Source organism: Coccinella septempunctata, chromosome 4 (assembly GCF_907165205.1).
Source record: "Coccinella septempunctata chromosome 4, icCocSept1.1, whole genome shotgun sequence".
In the NCBI taxonomy this organism is placed as follows: domain Eukaryota; kingdom Metazoa; phylum Arthropoda; class Insecta; order Coleoptera; family Coccinellidae; genus Coccinella; species Coccinella septempunctata.
Genome location: NC_058192.1, coordinates 22,741,721 through 22,754,946, shown reverse-complemented (window position 1 = coordinate 22,754,946; position 13,226 = coordinate 22,741,721). Strand labels below are relative to the sequence as shown.

Here is a 13,226-nt window from a genome sequence, read left to right as displayed (position 1 = left end):
AACGGTGTAAAAGATTCCGATCGCTTAGATCTTTTGGCTTTTCTGCTGTAGGACGACTCCGGTATTTCTCTAACGATGGACCAACAATAATCAGCAAGCATAGAGGGTTCCCCTTTGCCTTGGTAGCGTTTTTCGAATGACGCTATGTCTTGATGGAATCGCTCTCCATGCTCGTCACTTACGGCTCCCATATTTTGTGAAAAGAAATTAATATGTGATTGCAAAAAGTGTATTTTTGAGAACATGTTGCATCCCATTTTTGATAAGCCTGTAACATCGTTTTGACGATATTTACATATTGAGGAGATTTGTGATTGCCAAGAAAATTTTTGGTCACTTCTACAAAGGACAACCAGGCTTCTTTTTCTACGTCATTTAATGCTGCCAGAAACTGAACTTGTTTCAATAGTTTGTTTATTTTATAAAGTATCGTAAGGTACAGAGAAGTGCGAACATGGAGAATTCACGCATGTCTTTTATTTTGATAACGGGAGCTAACCAAACGTGAGTACTACTATTTTTGTAATAAGGTGAGGGATACCTAACAAAAAAAATATAAATCTCTTAGATGGGAGAACCCTTGTTGAATAGTGTTATTGGTATTTTTATGGTAAGTAATGACGGCGATGGTCATAATGAGGAAACTGGAAGTCGTGAGTGATATCTTGTGTCCGAAAAATTTTCAACAAATAAATGAAAAACTATATTCTGAAATTCGTTTCATTCGATAAAAGTTTGTGAGATAGAACTAAAAATAAATTTTCCAACAGCTGGTAGCCGGTACCTTTTAAACCAAGCCGATTCGGAAAAAATTGTAAAAAAAAGGGTTTCTTTTGACCTCAAAAATCTACTGTTGAAATATTTGTACGAGTCAAATACTCACCCTGTATTTACAGGCTGTCCCAAAATTTGTGAATCAAACGTCATACCACGATAGAGTACCGTTTCCAAAATAATTAGAATTTTATGAAAATACCTAGAATTGCCTAATTTTGAACTATTTCCGTCAATCACAGGGTCAGTTTGTGATTAAGGATAGCTATTTTAGCTCATATTAATCCTTGATTATTGTATTATCATCCTTAATTAAGGGTGTTGAGTAGTCAATCGAAAACCTCGGAAAATGTAAAAATAATTTTTTCTTCATAATTTTTGATACTCAGAATAAAAGGGGGTGATAAAACAATAATCCAGGATTAATATGGCCGAAAAACGCTATCCTCGAACACAAATTGGCTCTGTCATTGAAAAAAATATTTCGGAAATCAGCAATTTTAGGTTAGGTTTTTTCGGAAACGGTACATATTCGCTGAACTAAGGTTGGTGTCGTTCGATAGTACTTGGTCTACTCTATCGTGGTGTGACGTTTGATTCACTAGTTTTGGGACACCCTGTATATAAGCATTCTTGTAATCGAAGTTGAGGAAATCTATGCTTTTGTGATCTTGTTCCAATTTATTAGGCACCTACCAGTTCGAGACGTCAACTATTTAGGTTCCGAATTCGCGCGGAAGCTCAGTCTTCATCTTTGACGAAACATCTGGGGTAGAAATAAAAAATCATTCAATTATTCGTATGGGTTTCTGAACAAATCGAAAAAATTCTGCATAATAAAAATGAAGTGATATACTCATCTCTATAATCGTCGATTTCATTTTGAAATCGAATATTTGCTGACAAAGAAAACAACCCTTGAAAATCCATTAAAATCTGTGAAGAAGCATATTTGTGGAGAGTCAAAACCCTCTCTTTCAAACAAAAATGTACATGCTCTGTAACCAAATACTAAATTTAATTTTTTTTTAGAACCAACATAGACTGTACTATATAATCTCCTTCTAGAACTTATTTCTTTCAGTGAAATTGAGAAAAACAAGAAATAGTAAATTGGTTGAACAGGAACTTCAAATGATCGCGACAGTGCATCTGAAACTGTGCAAGTCATGGGGATTAAGTGCAGATGTTCTTGGACCAGCTATAATCTGTCTACATGGTGTCTTTTACCTTTATTGTTTTTTTCCCCTAATTTTGTTCGATTACATTCTTCCTCGTATGAAGTACGAAATGGCACCCATGTTAATTCTGCTGTTCCTCATAATGTCGAAAATACTGAGTTTACTCGCTAAACTCAAAGAGGAGGTAAGTTTTTTTGAAACTTTCGAATATACGTATTTCCTACTGGGAAACTTTTTTCGTCCATGGGAAAGGAAACAACTTTTACAGGAAACCCTAAGAGGGACCGCTCTCTCAGGAGTACGAGACTCCACCCCTATCGTTTGAACGCACACTAAGAAACTTCTCACCCATTCTGGGCTAGTTCCTAATCCACTCCTTACGGAATCCTTAAGATATGAGCTGTAAATTACTCTTACACCTGATGGCTTGAAGTGACCCGAGCAACACTGCTTTCTGCATGACACTGCCAGAGTTCTGTAGGACAGAATGTTCTTTAATTCTGTTATGTAGATAGTTCCCATTCCTTTTAAATATCCTATAATATCAATCACCATCATAACTGAAAGAGCTATGGAACGTCGCATGCTGGGTATTTCTCTCCGTGACAAAATACGACACGAGTACATCAGACAACATACCAAAATCAGAGACGTTCTTCAAGAAGTGGCAGAGATGCAGTAGAGTTGGGCTAGTCATGTGTCCAGAATGTCCGAGATCAGATGGGCTAATAGGATAACGGTGTGGAGACCCGGAGAAATCAAAAGAAGCGTTGGACGCCCCCAAAAACAGTGGGTGGGTGATATTAGGAACTGGCTGGTAAGAGGGGGATAAACGTGGCACAGGATAGGGAGACGTAAAATCGGTTGAAAGAGGCCTATGTCCAGGAGTGGATGACTGCAGGTTGAAGAAGAAGAGAAATAAATCCTAACTTATATCCTGGGGTATATAGGTATAGAATACCCAGTTCAAACATAAAATATTTTTATTTTTATATTTTCTGTTCTTCTTTCATCGCCATATTATTGTTGACAAAGGAGGAAATCTACTCAGTTGTCTGATAAGCATAATTCCAGTATATGCGGGCTTTATTAACAACTGCTTCCTGCTTCTCTAGAAATGAAAATGCTAGCACCGTTTTTCTCTCTATATACAATGAATATTGTATAGAAAATAGAGAATTCTGAGTGCCTCATTGTTTTCCCTATACTGATGATGCATGGATTCTACAAACAGTCAGGATGTGCAAGAGTGTCCTTTGCTGATTATGCATGCCCCTTAAGTTGTTGGTGTGTCCACTTTCATCATATTCCTCCTATACCACCCAGTATTTAACACTACAGTTTGACAGGCTATCACAATTCCGCCCGCCTTTTACAATTTTTCCGACAAGCCATGGTCTTTCAAACTCTTGAAAAACAGCGAGTTCAGCTGTTTACTCATATAATCTTCAAGTAGAATGCTTGTTTTCCTTTCTTTATCTGTCTTCCTTACCTTCTTTGTTCTGTTGGCATGGTATTTTTAGGATACCCTCAGCTTCTCCAAGGCTCTCTTTCCAGCACTGAATTGAAAGGCTCCTTGATTCTTGAATTCATGATCAAGAGTGGGTTTTCACTTCTCCCTTTCATTTTCATGAAAAAAATAAGACCAATAGGTGGTTTTTACAATCAAAACTTGTGCCATATCCAATGTTTGTTGATGGTGTTCGTATCCCTTTCTATTTAGTTCTTCCTTTACCCAGATGTTAAACAGCACACTTTTCTGAACCGAGTGATATTGGTATTACTGAGGTCTACTCGGAAATGATATTCAGCAATTTTATAGTTGTTATGTATTGAATGTATGTATTCGTTATCTGAGAAACACCATATGTACAAATGATGGTAATGTTCAATGAGACGGAGTCAGGCCCGTCAGTTGTAAGCTAGATATCGAAAGAGAATTATATTGATGCCTTAATAAAATTCTAAAAATCCAAACGTAGTAATTATTCTGGAAGATATTACAATAGTGATACCCTGGAATGACCGTACACTTTTAAGTGGCCAATGTATAGAATATGTGAGAGTTAATTTGTTCTGCATGGAGCCTGATATTTGCTCCTTCGTCATTATTCCTCTTCAGGTACATATTGAAATTTGCAACGTGTTGATTGGTCTGCAAGATATACCTTTTGATGCTCAGAAATAAATCGAATGAGTTGTAAATCCCCCTTCAGTACGATCTTTTTGAAAAATGAGATTATACAGAAGGGTAAGTAGGGTAAAGAGTTCAAGTTTGACTTTGTCTACTGCAAGGGCGAAATCTCATGGGGAATCATGTTTGGGTAGTAGTGCTCTGATTCTATACTACCACGTAATTAAAGCCATGAAACTTTTCGAATCGAATATAGGGAATTCTAGATAAGATGGTGCTTTATTCGGTGAACGGTCTAGAAATAGTTTTATGGAGGTTTAACTCACATAACCTGCTATGAGTTTGTCATTGTGTTTTATCTCCTATCACCAAATAATTGGGAACTCCATTAACCTGTTTTGGAGTACTTTGTCTGTCTAGGTCAACCGATATTTCATTGCATCTGAAACTTAAGTGTCCAGTCCAGGTACCCAAAAGAGTTGCTTTCTATTGTACTCTGTAACGACGTTTCACAATAAGGAACACATTAGGCACTATTACACAACTCTAAGGATATACTGATTTACAGGGAAATAAAATGAAATCAGTCAAGTGGAAATCACAGTACAATAGAAACAGTCTACTTCATCTTCATACTAAAAACTAAAAAGGTTTTTTCTCGGAATGATATACACATAGGGGCAATGAAGTCGGGGCTCAGCGTCAAATCTACGGGATTGCAGGTTGGAAAAACAAGTTGGGAAAAGATTCTTCACTCTGTTTTCTGCTCCTAGCGGGTTTGCACGCCGGCCAGAAATCGTACTTCCAGCGAAGAGAAATCGAAGAGCATAAGGTCCACATTTGTCCATCACTCTGATTTCTGCTCTAAATTGGTCTGCACGCCGTCCAAGAAATCGTTCTCCCAGCAGTGATAGAACAAAATAGAATAGTGGGTTGAAATTGATGTTCCCAGTTAGTACGGAGTGCTGTCTTACCTCTGGACTCGATGCCCAGTAGCTTCTCTCTCGGATGTTGTCTTCAACGGTTGCTCTGGCACCCGGCGCACTCATAGATTCTTCTGCGAAAGCTACTTGGGCGGTGAACATCACGAGATGGCACAAATCAAATTAGACTGTAAGACATCCCTGCTACAAGCTCATCTCTAGACATATTTGTAAGGAAAGAAGGCTATAACAAGCACTCGAACTCGAGAAAAAGGAACACCTCATCTAATTATCACTTCGAACGGCCTCGGCACTCAATACTGAATCATACAGAATTCAGAATTTGGCACAAGCATACAGTATCACTATAATCAATTCAGAATTATTAATACAGCGTAAGCAGAATAATACAGAATGAATATTAAAGACAGAATAAATCAGACTGATCGACCAATGGGGGGATATCTCCTCTTGTACCCACCGGTGGGAGGCGAAAACGGAATGTCCCTTATGTGCCAAAAAATGGAAAACTTACTTCGCAGAAAAGGTTTTGACTCTTAATTATCTGCCCTAACGAACAAAAACTCTATTATCACCAAATTCAGTATGTTTTTCAGGGCGCTACATCGTTTTTCAGAACTAAGAAGATAAATATCATTAGGGTACGTTCATACCGAAGATGCATGGATGAGCGCGGTGGAGGTCGCGATCGCGGTCGAGGTTTACATCGATGTCTGGCAATACATGTCAAAGATGCTTTCCTTTCAGTCAAAGCTCACAAACGAACTGAAAAATAAATACGTTACCCTGGTGAATGTCACGTGATTTGAAGAGCTCCAATAAGCGTGCGAGGTACCTCGCGGCAATAGCTCGATCGCCATATAAAATCAAACTATTTTACATCGCTGTAAACCGCGATGATAAGCGGCGAGGGTGAACGGGTGAAACATCCTTGGTATGTACGGTCCCATTAGAATATGAAGGTTTGTTTTGATATCGATGTAAAGATCGCGACCGCGACCTCCACCGCGCTCATCCATGCATCTTCAGTATCACAGATTACAGAGTAGAAGTTCAGTATCAAAGATTATAGAGTTAGCTACCTAACTCTATAATCTTTGTTCAGTATGAACGTACCCTTAGGGTACGTTCATACCGAAGATGCATGGATGAGCGCGGTGGAGGTCGCGATCGCGGTCGAGGTTTACATCGATGTCTGGCAGTACATGTCGAAGATGCTTTCCTTTCAGTCAAAGCTCACAAACGAACTGAAAAATAAATACGTTACCCTAGTGAATTTCACGTGATTTGAAGAGCGCCAATAAGCGTGCAAGGTACCTCGCGGCAACAGCTCGATCGCTTATAAAATCAAACTATTTTGTTCTGCGATTGACATCGCTGTAAACCGCGATGCTAAGCGGCGAGGGTGAACGGGTGAAACATCCTTGGTATGTACGGTCTCATTAGAATATGAAGGTTTGTTTTGACATCGATGTAAAAATCGCGACCGCGACCTCCACCGCGCTCATCCAGGCATCTTCGGTATGAACGTACCCTTAGAACTTTCCTGATTAGGAGATGGTCGGTAAATCTGTGTCCACACTTGGTTCAAGCTACACTTGTCAGCGACGTCAGCTTTAATGTGTAAATGGTAGCTTAACTTCGTTGGGATTACCATTGAAAGTCACTTCTAGACTTCTTTTTTCTTTATTTGCCTGAAATGAGAAATTACTGTTTTATCCTAAATGCATCATTGAAATTTGTTAGTAAAAGGGGAAGCACAATAAAATGAAACTACAAGTTTCATAAAACTAACTCTGCAAATTATATATTCAGTATCCTTTGTTTAATACAAACATTTTCATGCAGGGAAACAAATTGAAGAAAACTGTGATCGAATTCAACTTGGATGAAGGAATTAATGAACCTATTATTGGAAAAATGGTGAGATCTTCCGACATAAATAAATAGAACAAGCTATATTTCAAAAATAGGATTGCACCTGTGTAGAGTCCCTAAAATTGAAAGCGATGTTTTCATCATTTTAATCAGAGGCATAAAATCTCTTTCGACGATAGATTTCGATACAAAACTATTATTACAAAACTTTAAAATGGAGAAAAGTGAAAAATTTAAGTTTTGATGATTTTTTGTTGTATTCCTTGTTCTGTGTTTCAACACCTGATAGACTGATTGGAAAAGCTATTGTGTCAATTTTCTTGTCCGCGAAATATGATTTCTGCTTCATGAACTTTCAAGTTCAGGAGCAATCAGTAAAAATGAAATATCCGATTATTTTATTTTCCCTTTTGTTCTGAGAATATTTTTCTAAGATAGCCAAATTAGGAAATGCAACGAAATACATTAATTACTTTTTCATGACTCAATTCTTTTAGTGTAAAACTCTTCTGCTGCAGATGGAACATATCGAGATATCAAATGTTTTCAACGGATTTTTTGTGGTAGATGCAGAAGCTCTACTTGCTGTGAGTATAGAGTATGTAGTAATGATGATTCAGAATAGTGATTGCTTCACCAACAATTATTTCAATCGGCACCGGCAGTAAATTTTCACAAAACGATTAAGAGAAGGTATACCAATCGGCTCAAGAATTTTGGAGGAGTATTTATTTGCTATGAATTTTGGTACTTCTTTAGTTCGAATAATTCTCTGGGTAATACATAGTTTATACTTGACTTCTACAATGTCAAGAAACCTTGAAGAGAGTTTACAGTATTGTCACAGACGTCTGAACTACTCTATAGAAGTCTGTAGTATTATCATTGACTGTTGGGTTGAATAATCAAATATATTATCAACTATCGACAAATACCTTCTTAGCACTTTGTCCGTCAGTTTAGTCATTAGCCATGAGTACTACACTGTTTTGGAAAAATATCTTAACTGAAACCCATTCCTATCAGCAGTTATTTCTTGCTGAAGTTCAGACCCTTTTGAGCAATATTGTTCAATAAAAAAAAAGGAATTTGTTATAGCGATAGTAATGACCATTAGGTTTCTTGACGTTTAATAGGTTAGGTTAATACCATAATGATTTCGTATTGAATTTTCTATTGAGACAATATCCATCGTTCGAGCCGGTTTTGGTTGAGTGGGCCTGTCCTATCGGTATAAGCAGAGACATTTCTCTATGGGTATATGTTTGGTCATGGCATGCGCCATCTCATGGTCATGTAGATCACGATCACGATACTGTTGATACTAAAGTTACGTTAAACTAAAGAGTATCAATACTCTTTGGTTAGACCCTTGAGTATCAACCCCTTTGAGTATTAGCTTGAATACTCAAAGGTTGAACGTTAAAATGAGTAGAATTGCACTCATTCTTTCATATTCTCCTTACTTGACCTCAAAATATTTCATGTGCAATTTCAAAAAACTAATCGTTAGTAACAATAATATAATTCAAACTTTTAGTTCATTCATATATTCTCATTGTATACCTAGATGGTATCTATTCCTTATAAACCTTATAAACTTTTTTTTTCAGGGAATAAAGTCTTGTTCGACCTACATGATGTTTTTTCTTCAATTGAACAATTCGAATATGTTCTAAGTAAGTGACAAGGAGACTTTAGGGCTAAACATGAATAATAATCATAATCTACATCAAACATATTGTTGTATTGAGATTGTAATGCTCTTTTGTGACTTTCAAACTATTGTTTCTTTTCTGTTGCAAAGGATGATTTTCACTCAATGTATGTACAAGATAGATCAAATGAAAAAATGAAGACAGATAGCTTTTTATTGATTATTTCCTGGATTCACAAAGTCGAATTTAATCGAATAAGATTACCCAAAGACTTCTATCACACAAAAATTCTTTATTGGATGACTAGTGTTTCGGGGCGACTTAACGCGTCCCTTCTTCAGATCCTACAAAGTATAAAAAAAAACATGAGTTCTAAGTCAAAGTGGAATAACTTTTCGAGTGATTTACAAAGGGGTGGGGAAAAGGCGAATAATATGACAGATCGTTTTGTTTTGCAATTATGTAACCCGTTACACTAACCTCTGCTATAAATCATACATATATGCTATTGTAGGAAATGTATGGATTGTATAATAATGATCGAAAAAGGAGCCCCGAAGAAAAATGGAACAAGAAGCAGCCCAGGTCTCAAGAGTCGCCGTTCGGATGCCAGAGTTTGTAGCCGCCGATCCCGAATTATGGTTCGCCATGGCTGAAGGAAGCTTTCTTTGCTCCGGAGTGACACAAGACCGGACAAAGTTTGGCTACATCGTAGGAGCCCTGCCAGCAAAATTTGCCGCCGAGGTGAAGGATATAATCATGAACCCACCTACCGACGGGGCCTACGAGAAATTGAAGATGGAGCTGGTGCGACGTCTGAGTGCCTCCCAAGAAGAGAGGACCCGCTGCCTACTGGAACGGGAGGAAATGGGAGATCGTAAGCCATCACAATTCCTTCGACATTTACAGGGACTCGCAGATCGAACCGTCCCAGAAGCCCTGATGAAATCCCTGTGGATGAGCCGGCTACCCAAATGTGTCCAGGTGTCATTGGCCATCATCAAGGACAAAAATCTCGACGACTTGGCGACCCATGCAGACCATATAATGGAAGCCTCCCGACCTATCGTCCACCAGATAGCGGAGACAACCAACATAGAGGCCGTCATCAATAGGAAGTTGGAGCAAATGGTCTTAGGACTGAACCTGGAGATAGCAACCCTGCGGGCAGAGCTGGCAGCACACCACCGAGAACGACCCAAGAGAGATGGTAACCGAAGCCGTTCCCACGACCGTCGAAGAAGCCAGAGTCGCAGACGATCGCCAACTGATGGAAAGTGCTGGTACCATACGAGATTTGGAGCCAGGTCCACGAAGTGCGTGCAGCCCTGCAACTACACCTCGGGAAACGAAGGGGGCCTTCACTAGAAGCGGCCAGTGATCCCAGCCCAACAACGCGCCGCTTGTTCATCACGGATCAGGACTCCAAGTTGCAGTTCCTGGTCGACACTGGAGCAGACCTGTGCGTCTTCCCACGCAGCGCAGTGACTGGCAGACGAGAGAAGTCCGACTACGTCCTTTCAGCAGCCAATGGGACACCCATCGCCACGTATGGTACAACCACCCTCACGCTGAACCTAGGACTACGCCGAGATTTCACATGGAGGTTCGTCATAGCCGACGTATCAAAGCCCATCATCGGCGTCGACTTCTTGAGTTTCTACAACCTGCTAGTGGACGTGAGGAACCGAAGACTTTTGGACGGAACCACCCAACTCACTACCCAAGGAGAAGTGGCTGAGTGCTCCATCCCAGAAGTCAAGACTGTCAACGGATCCTCCAGGTATCATGATCTACTAACGCATTTTCCAGAGATCACCAGACCTGCAGGAGCCCCAGGACGCATCAGGCACAACACGAGGCATCACATCAAGACGATGCCCGGACCACCAGTAGCTTCGAGACCACGACGTTTGGCACCAGATAAGTACAAGGCAGCCAAAAAGGAGTTCGAAGCCATGCTACGACTAGGAATCGCCCGTCCATCCAAGAGTCCATGGTCATCCCCACTGCATCTCGCACCAAAGAAGGGTTCTGACGAATGGAGACCGTGTGGAGACTACCGTGCCCTAAATGCCCGGACTGTCCCCGATCAGTATCCCGTGAGACACATCCAGGACTACGCCCATATCCTCCAGGGGAAGAAAATTTTCTCAACACTCGATCTAGTGAGGGCATACAACCAGATTCCCCTGGCCGAAGAAGATGTTCCCAAGACCGCCATCACCACGCCATTTGGATTGTTCGAGTTCCCAGTCATGACGTTTGGACTACGGAACGCAGCACAGACTTTCCAAAGATTCATCGATGAGGTTCTACAAGGACTAGACTTCTGCTTCAGCTACATTGATGACGTACTGATCGCCTCATCGTCCGAAGAGGAACACATGGAACATCTTCGGATCATCTTCGAGAGGTTCCGCAACTACTCCATCGTCCTCAACCCAGCAAAGTGTATCTTTGGACAACCTGAAGTGAAGTTCCTTGGTTACCTCGTCTCTACCGATGGAACAAGACCACTGCCAGACAGAATCCAAGACATACTGGGGTACAGTCAACCCACAACCGCCAAAGACCTTCGAAGATTCCTGGGTATGATAAACTTCTATCGTCGTTTCATACCCCGAGCATCACAGACACTTGCACCTCTCCACGACCTGCTTGTGCCAAAACTGAAAGGAAAGGCGAAGATCTCATGGACCCCAGAAGCCACTGCAGCCTTTGAAGAAGGGAAGAAGATGCTAGCTTCAGCCACCTTGCTTGCTCATCCCAAGGACGCCGCTCCTCTAGCCTTAGTAACCGACGCGTCAGACACTGCAGTAGGAGCTACTCTTCAACAGTTGGTCAACAGCGAATGGCAACCACTGGCATTCTTCTCCAAGAAACTGTCACCACCAGAGACTCGTTATGGAGCATACGACCGTGAACTGCTAGCCATCTACCTAGCCATCAAACACTTCAGACACATGGTAGAGGCCCGAAACTTTACCATTTTCACGGATCACAAGCCATTGACGTATGCCTTCAAGCAGAAGCCAGAGAAGTGCTCGCCCAGACAGTTCCGCCATCTGGATTATATATCGCAATTCTCCACCGACATACGCTATGTACCAGGATTGCAGAATGTCGTCGCTGATGCCCTTTCAAGAGTGGACGAAGTGACTCCCATCTTGGACTATGCAGCATTGGCCACATCGCAAGAAGATGACAACGAACTGCAGAGATATCTTCAAGGTGACACAGGATTGCTGCTACGGAAGATGAAACCACATGGGTCAGAAATCGCTGTGTACTGTGATACATCCACACCTCAGGCACGTCCGTTTCTCACCAAATCATTCCGCAGACCAGCCTTCGATACCATTCACAGACTGGCACATCTCGGAGTGAATGCATCCATCAAAATGGTCAAACAACGTTTCGTATGGCCTTCAATCAACGCAGACTGCAGAAAATGGTCCCGCAGCTGTATAGAGTGTCAGAGAGCCAAAGTCACTCGCCACGTCAATGCTCCACTGGGTACTTTCATGCCACCAACACGCCGATTCGACCACGTGCACATGGACATCATCACCATGCCACACTCTGAGGGCTACCGATACTGCCTCACCTGCGTCGACCGATTCACTAGATGGCCAGAAGCCATCCCACTCCAAAACCAGGAGGCATCCACCATCGCCAGAGAATTTTACACAAACTGGATAGCGAGGTTTGGTACTCCACTTCGAATCACCACTGATCAAGGAAGACAATTCGAGGCGAGCCTGTTCAACGAATTAAATAAGTTGACTGGCACGAATCACATCCGTACTACCGCCTATCACCCAGCAGCAAACGGCATGGTGGAGAGAATCCATCGACAACTTAAGGCAGCAATAAAATGCCACAAGAACGACCGATGGACCGAAACACTCCCAACCGTCCTCCTCGGATTGCGAGCAGCCTGGCGAGAAGACCTAAAAGCAACGGCAGCAGAACTAGTTTATGGAGAGCCACTCAGATTGCCTGGAGAGTTCCTGGATTCGAGAAGTACGGATGATAGCGAGAACACATCCGACTTCATAGTGAACCTGAGGCAACAAATGCGAGAAATAAGGCCCACTGACGGAAGCCACCACGTAGAGCGGACCAGCTTTATATTCAAAGACTTGGTAACTTCACCTTACGTTTTCGTCCGGCATGACGGTCCGAAGAAAGGCCTGCAAAACCCCTACGACGGACCGACCATACGAAGTGGTGAGTCGAAGTCCAAAACACTTCGTAATAAACATGAACGGCAAGGAAACGACAGTGACAATCGACAGGTTAAAACCAGCCTATGTCATCGCGGACGACGGTATGGAGAACCAGCCAATGCAAGAACACCCTGTAGAACCCGATAGAGAAGATCAAACTCCAGCCCAGGAAAGAACAACTACCAGATCCGGCAGAAGAGTTCATTTTCCCAAGAGATTTCTACAATATGTTTCGTAACTTCGTCACTGGTGGGGGAGTGTGTAGGAAATGTAATAATTTCCTCGAAAATAAATGCACATGCCGAATTCCTACAACAAATTCGACGAGAAAATCAAAACGGAGAAACATAGGAAACCACTCCTCCTTCGTCGTACAATTTCATTGGTGCAGAGAAAATGTTCCGAAAATGGTATAAAAAGAA

General features: G+C 41.4%; 1 protein-coding gene across 2 annotated transcripts in view; it reads left to right on the top strand.

Moving 5' to 3' along the window:
- The window catches only part of LOC123312108, a 64,438-nt gene extending 55,666 nt beyond the window's left edge, over positions 1-8,772 (top strand). For both annotated transcript variants that reach the window (XM_044896341.1, XM_044896340.1), the window contains 4 exons: positions 1,859-2,139; positions 6,882-6,956; positions 7,409-7,498; positions 8,525-8,772. In XM_044896341.1, coding sequence (XP_044752276.1) covers positions 1,859-2,139; positions 6,882-6,956; positions 7,409-7,498; positions 8,525-8,590 — 512 coding nt within the window. In that variant the 3' untranslated portion in view covers positions 8,591-8,772. The remainder of the gene's footprint in view (positions 1-1,858; positions 2,140-6,881; positions 6,957-7,408; positions 7,499-8,524) is intronic.
- Positions 8,773-13,226: the final 4,454 nt, after the last annotated feature.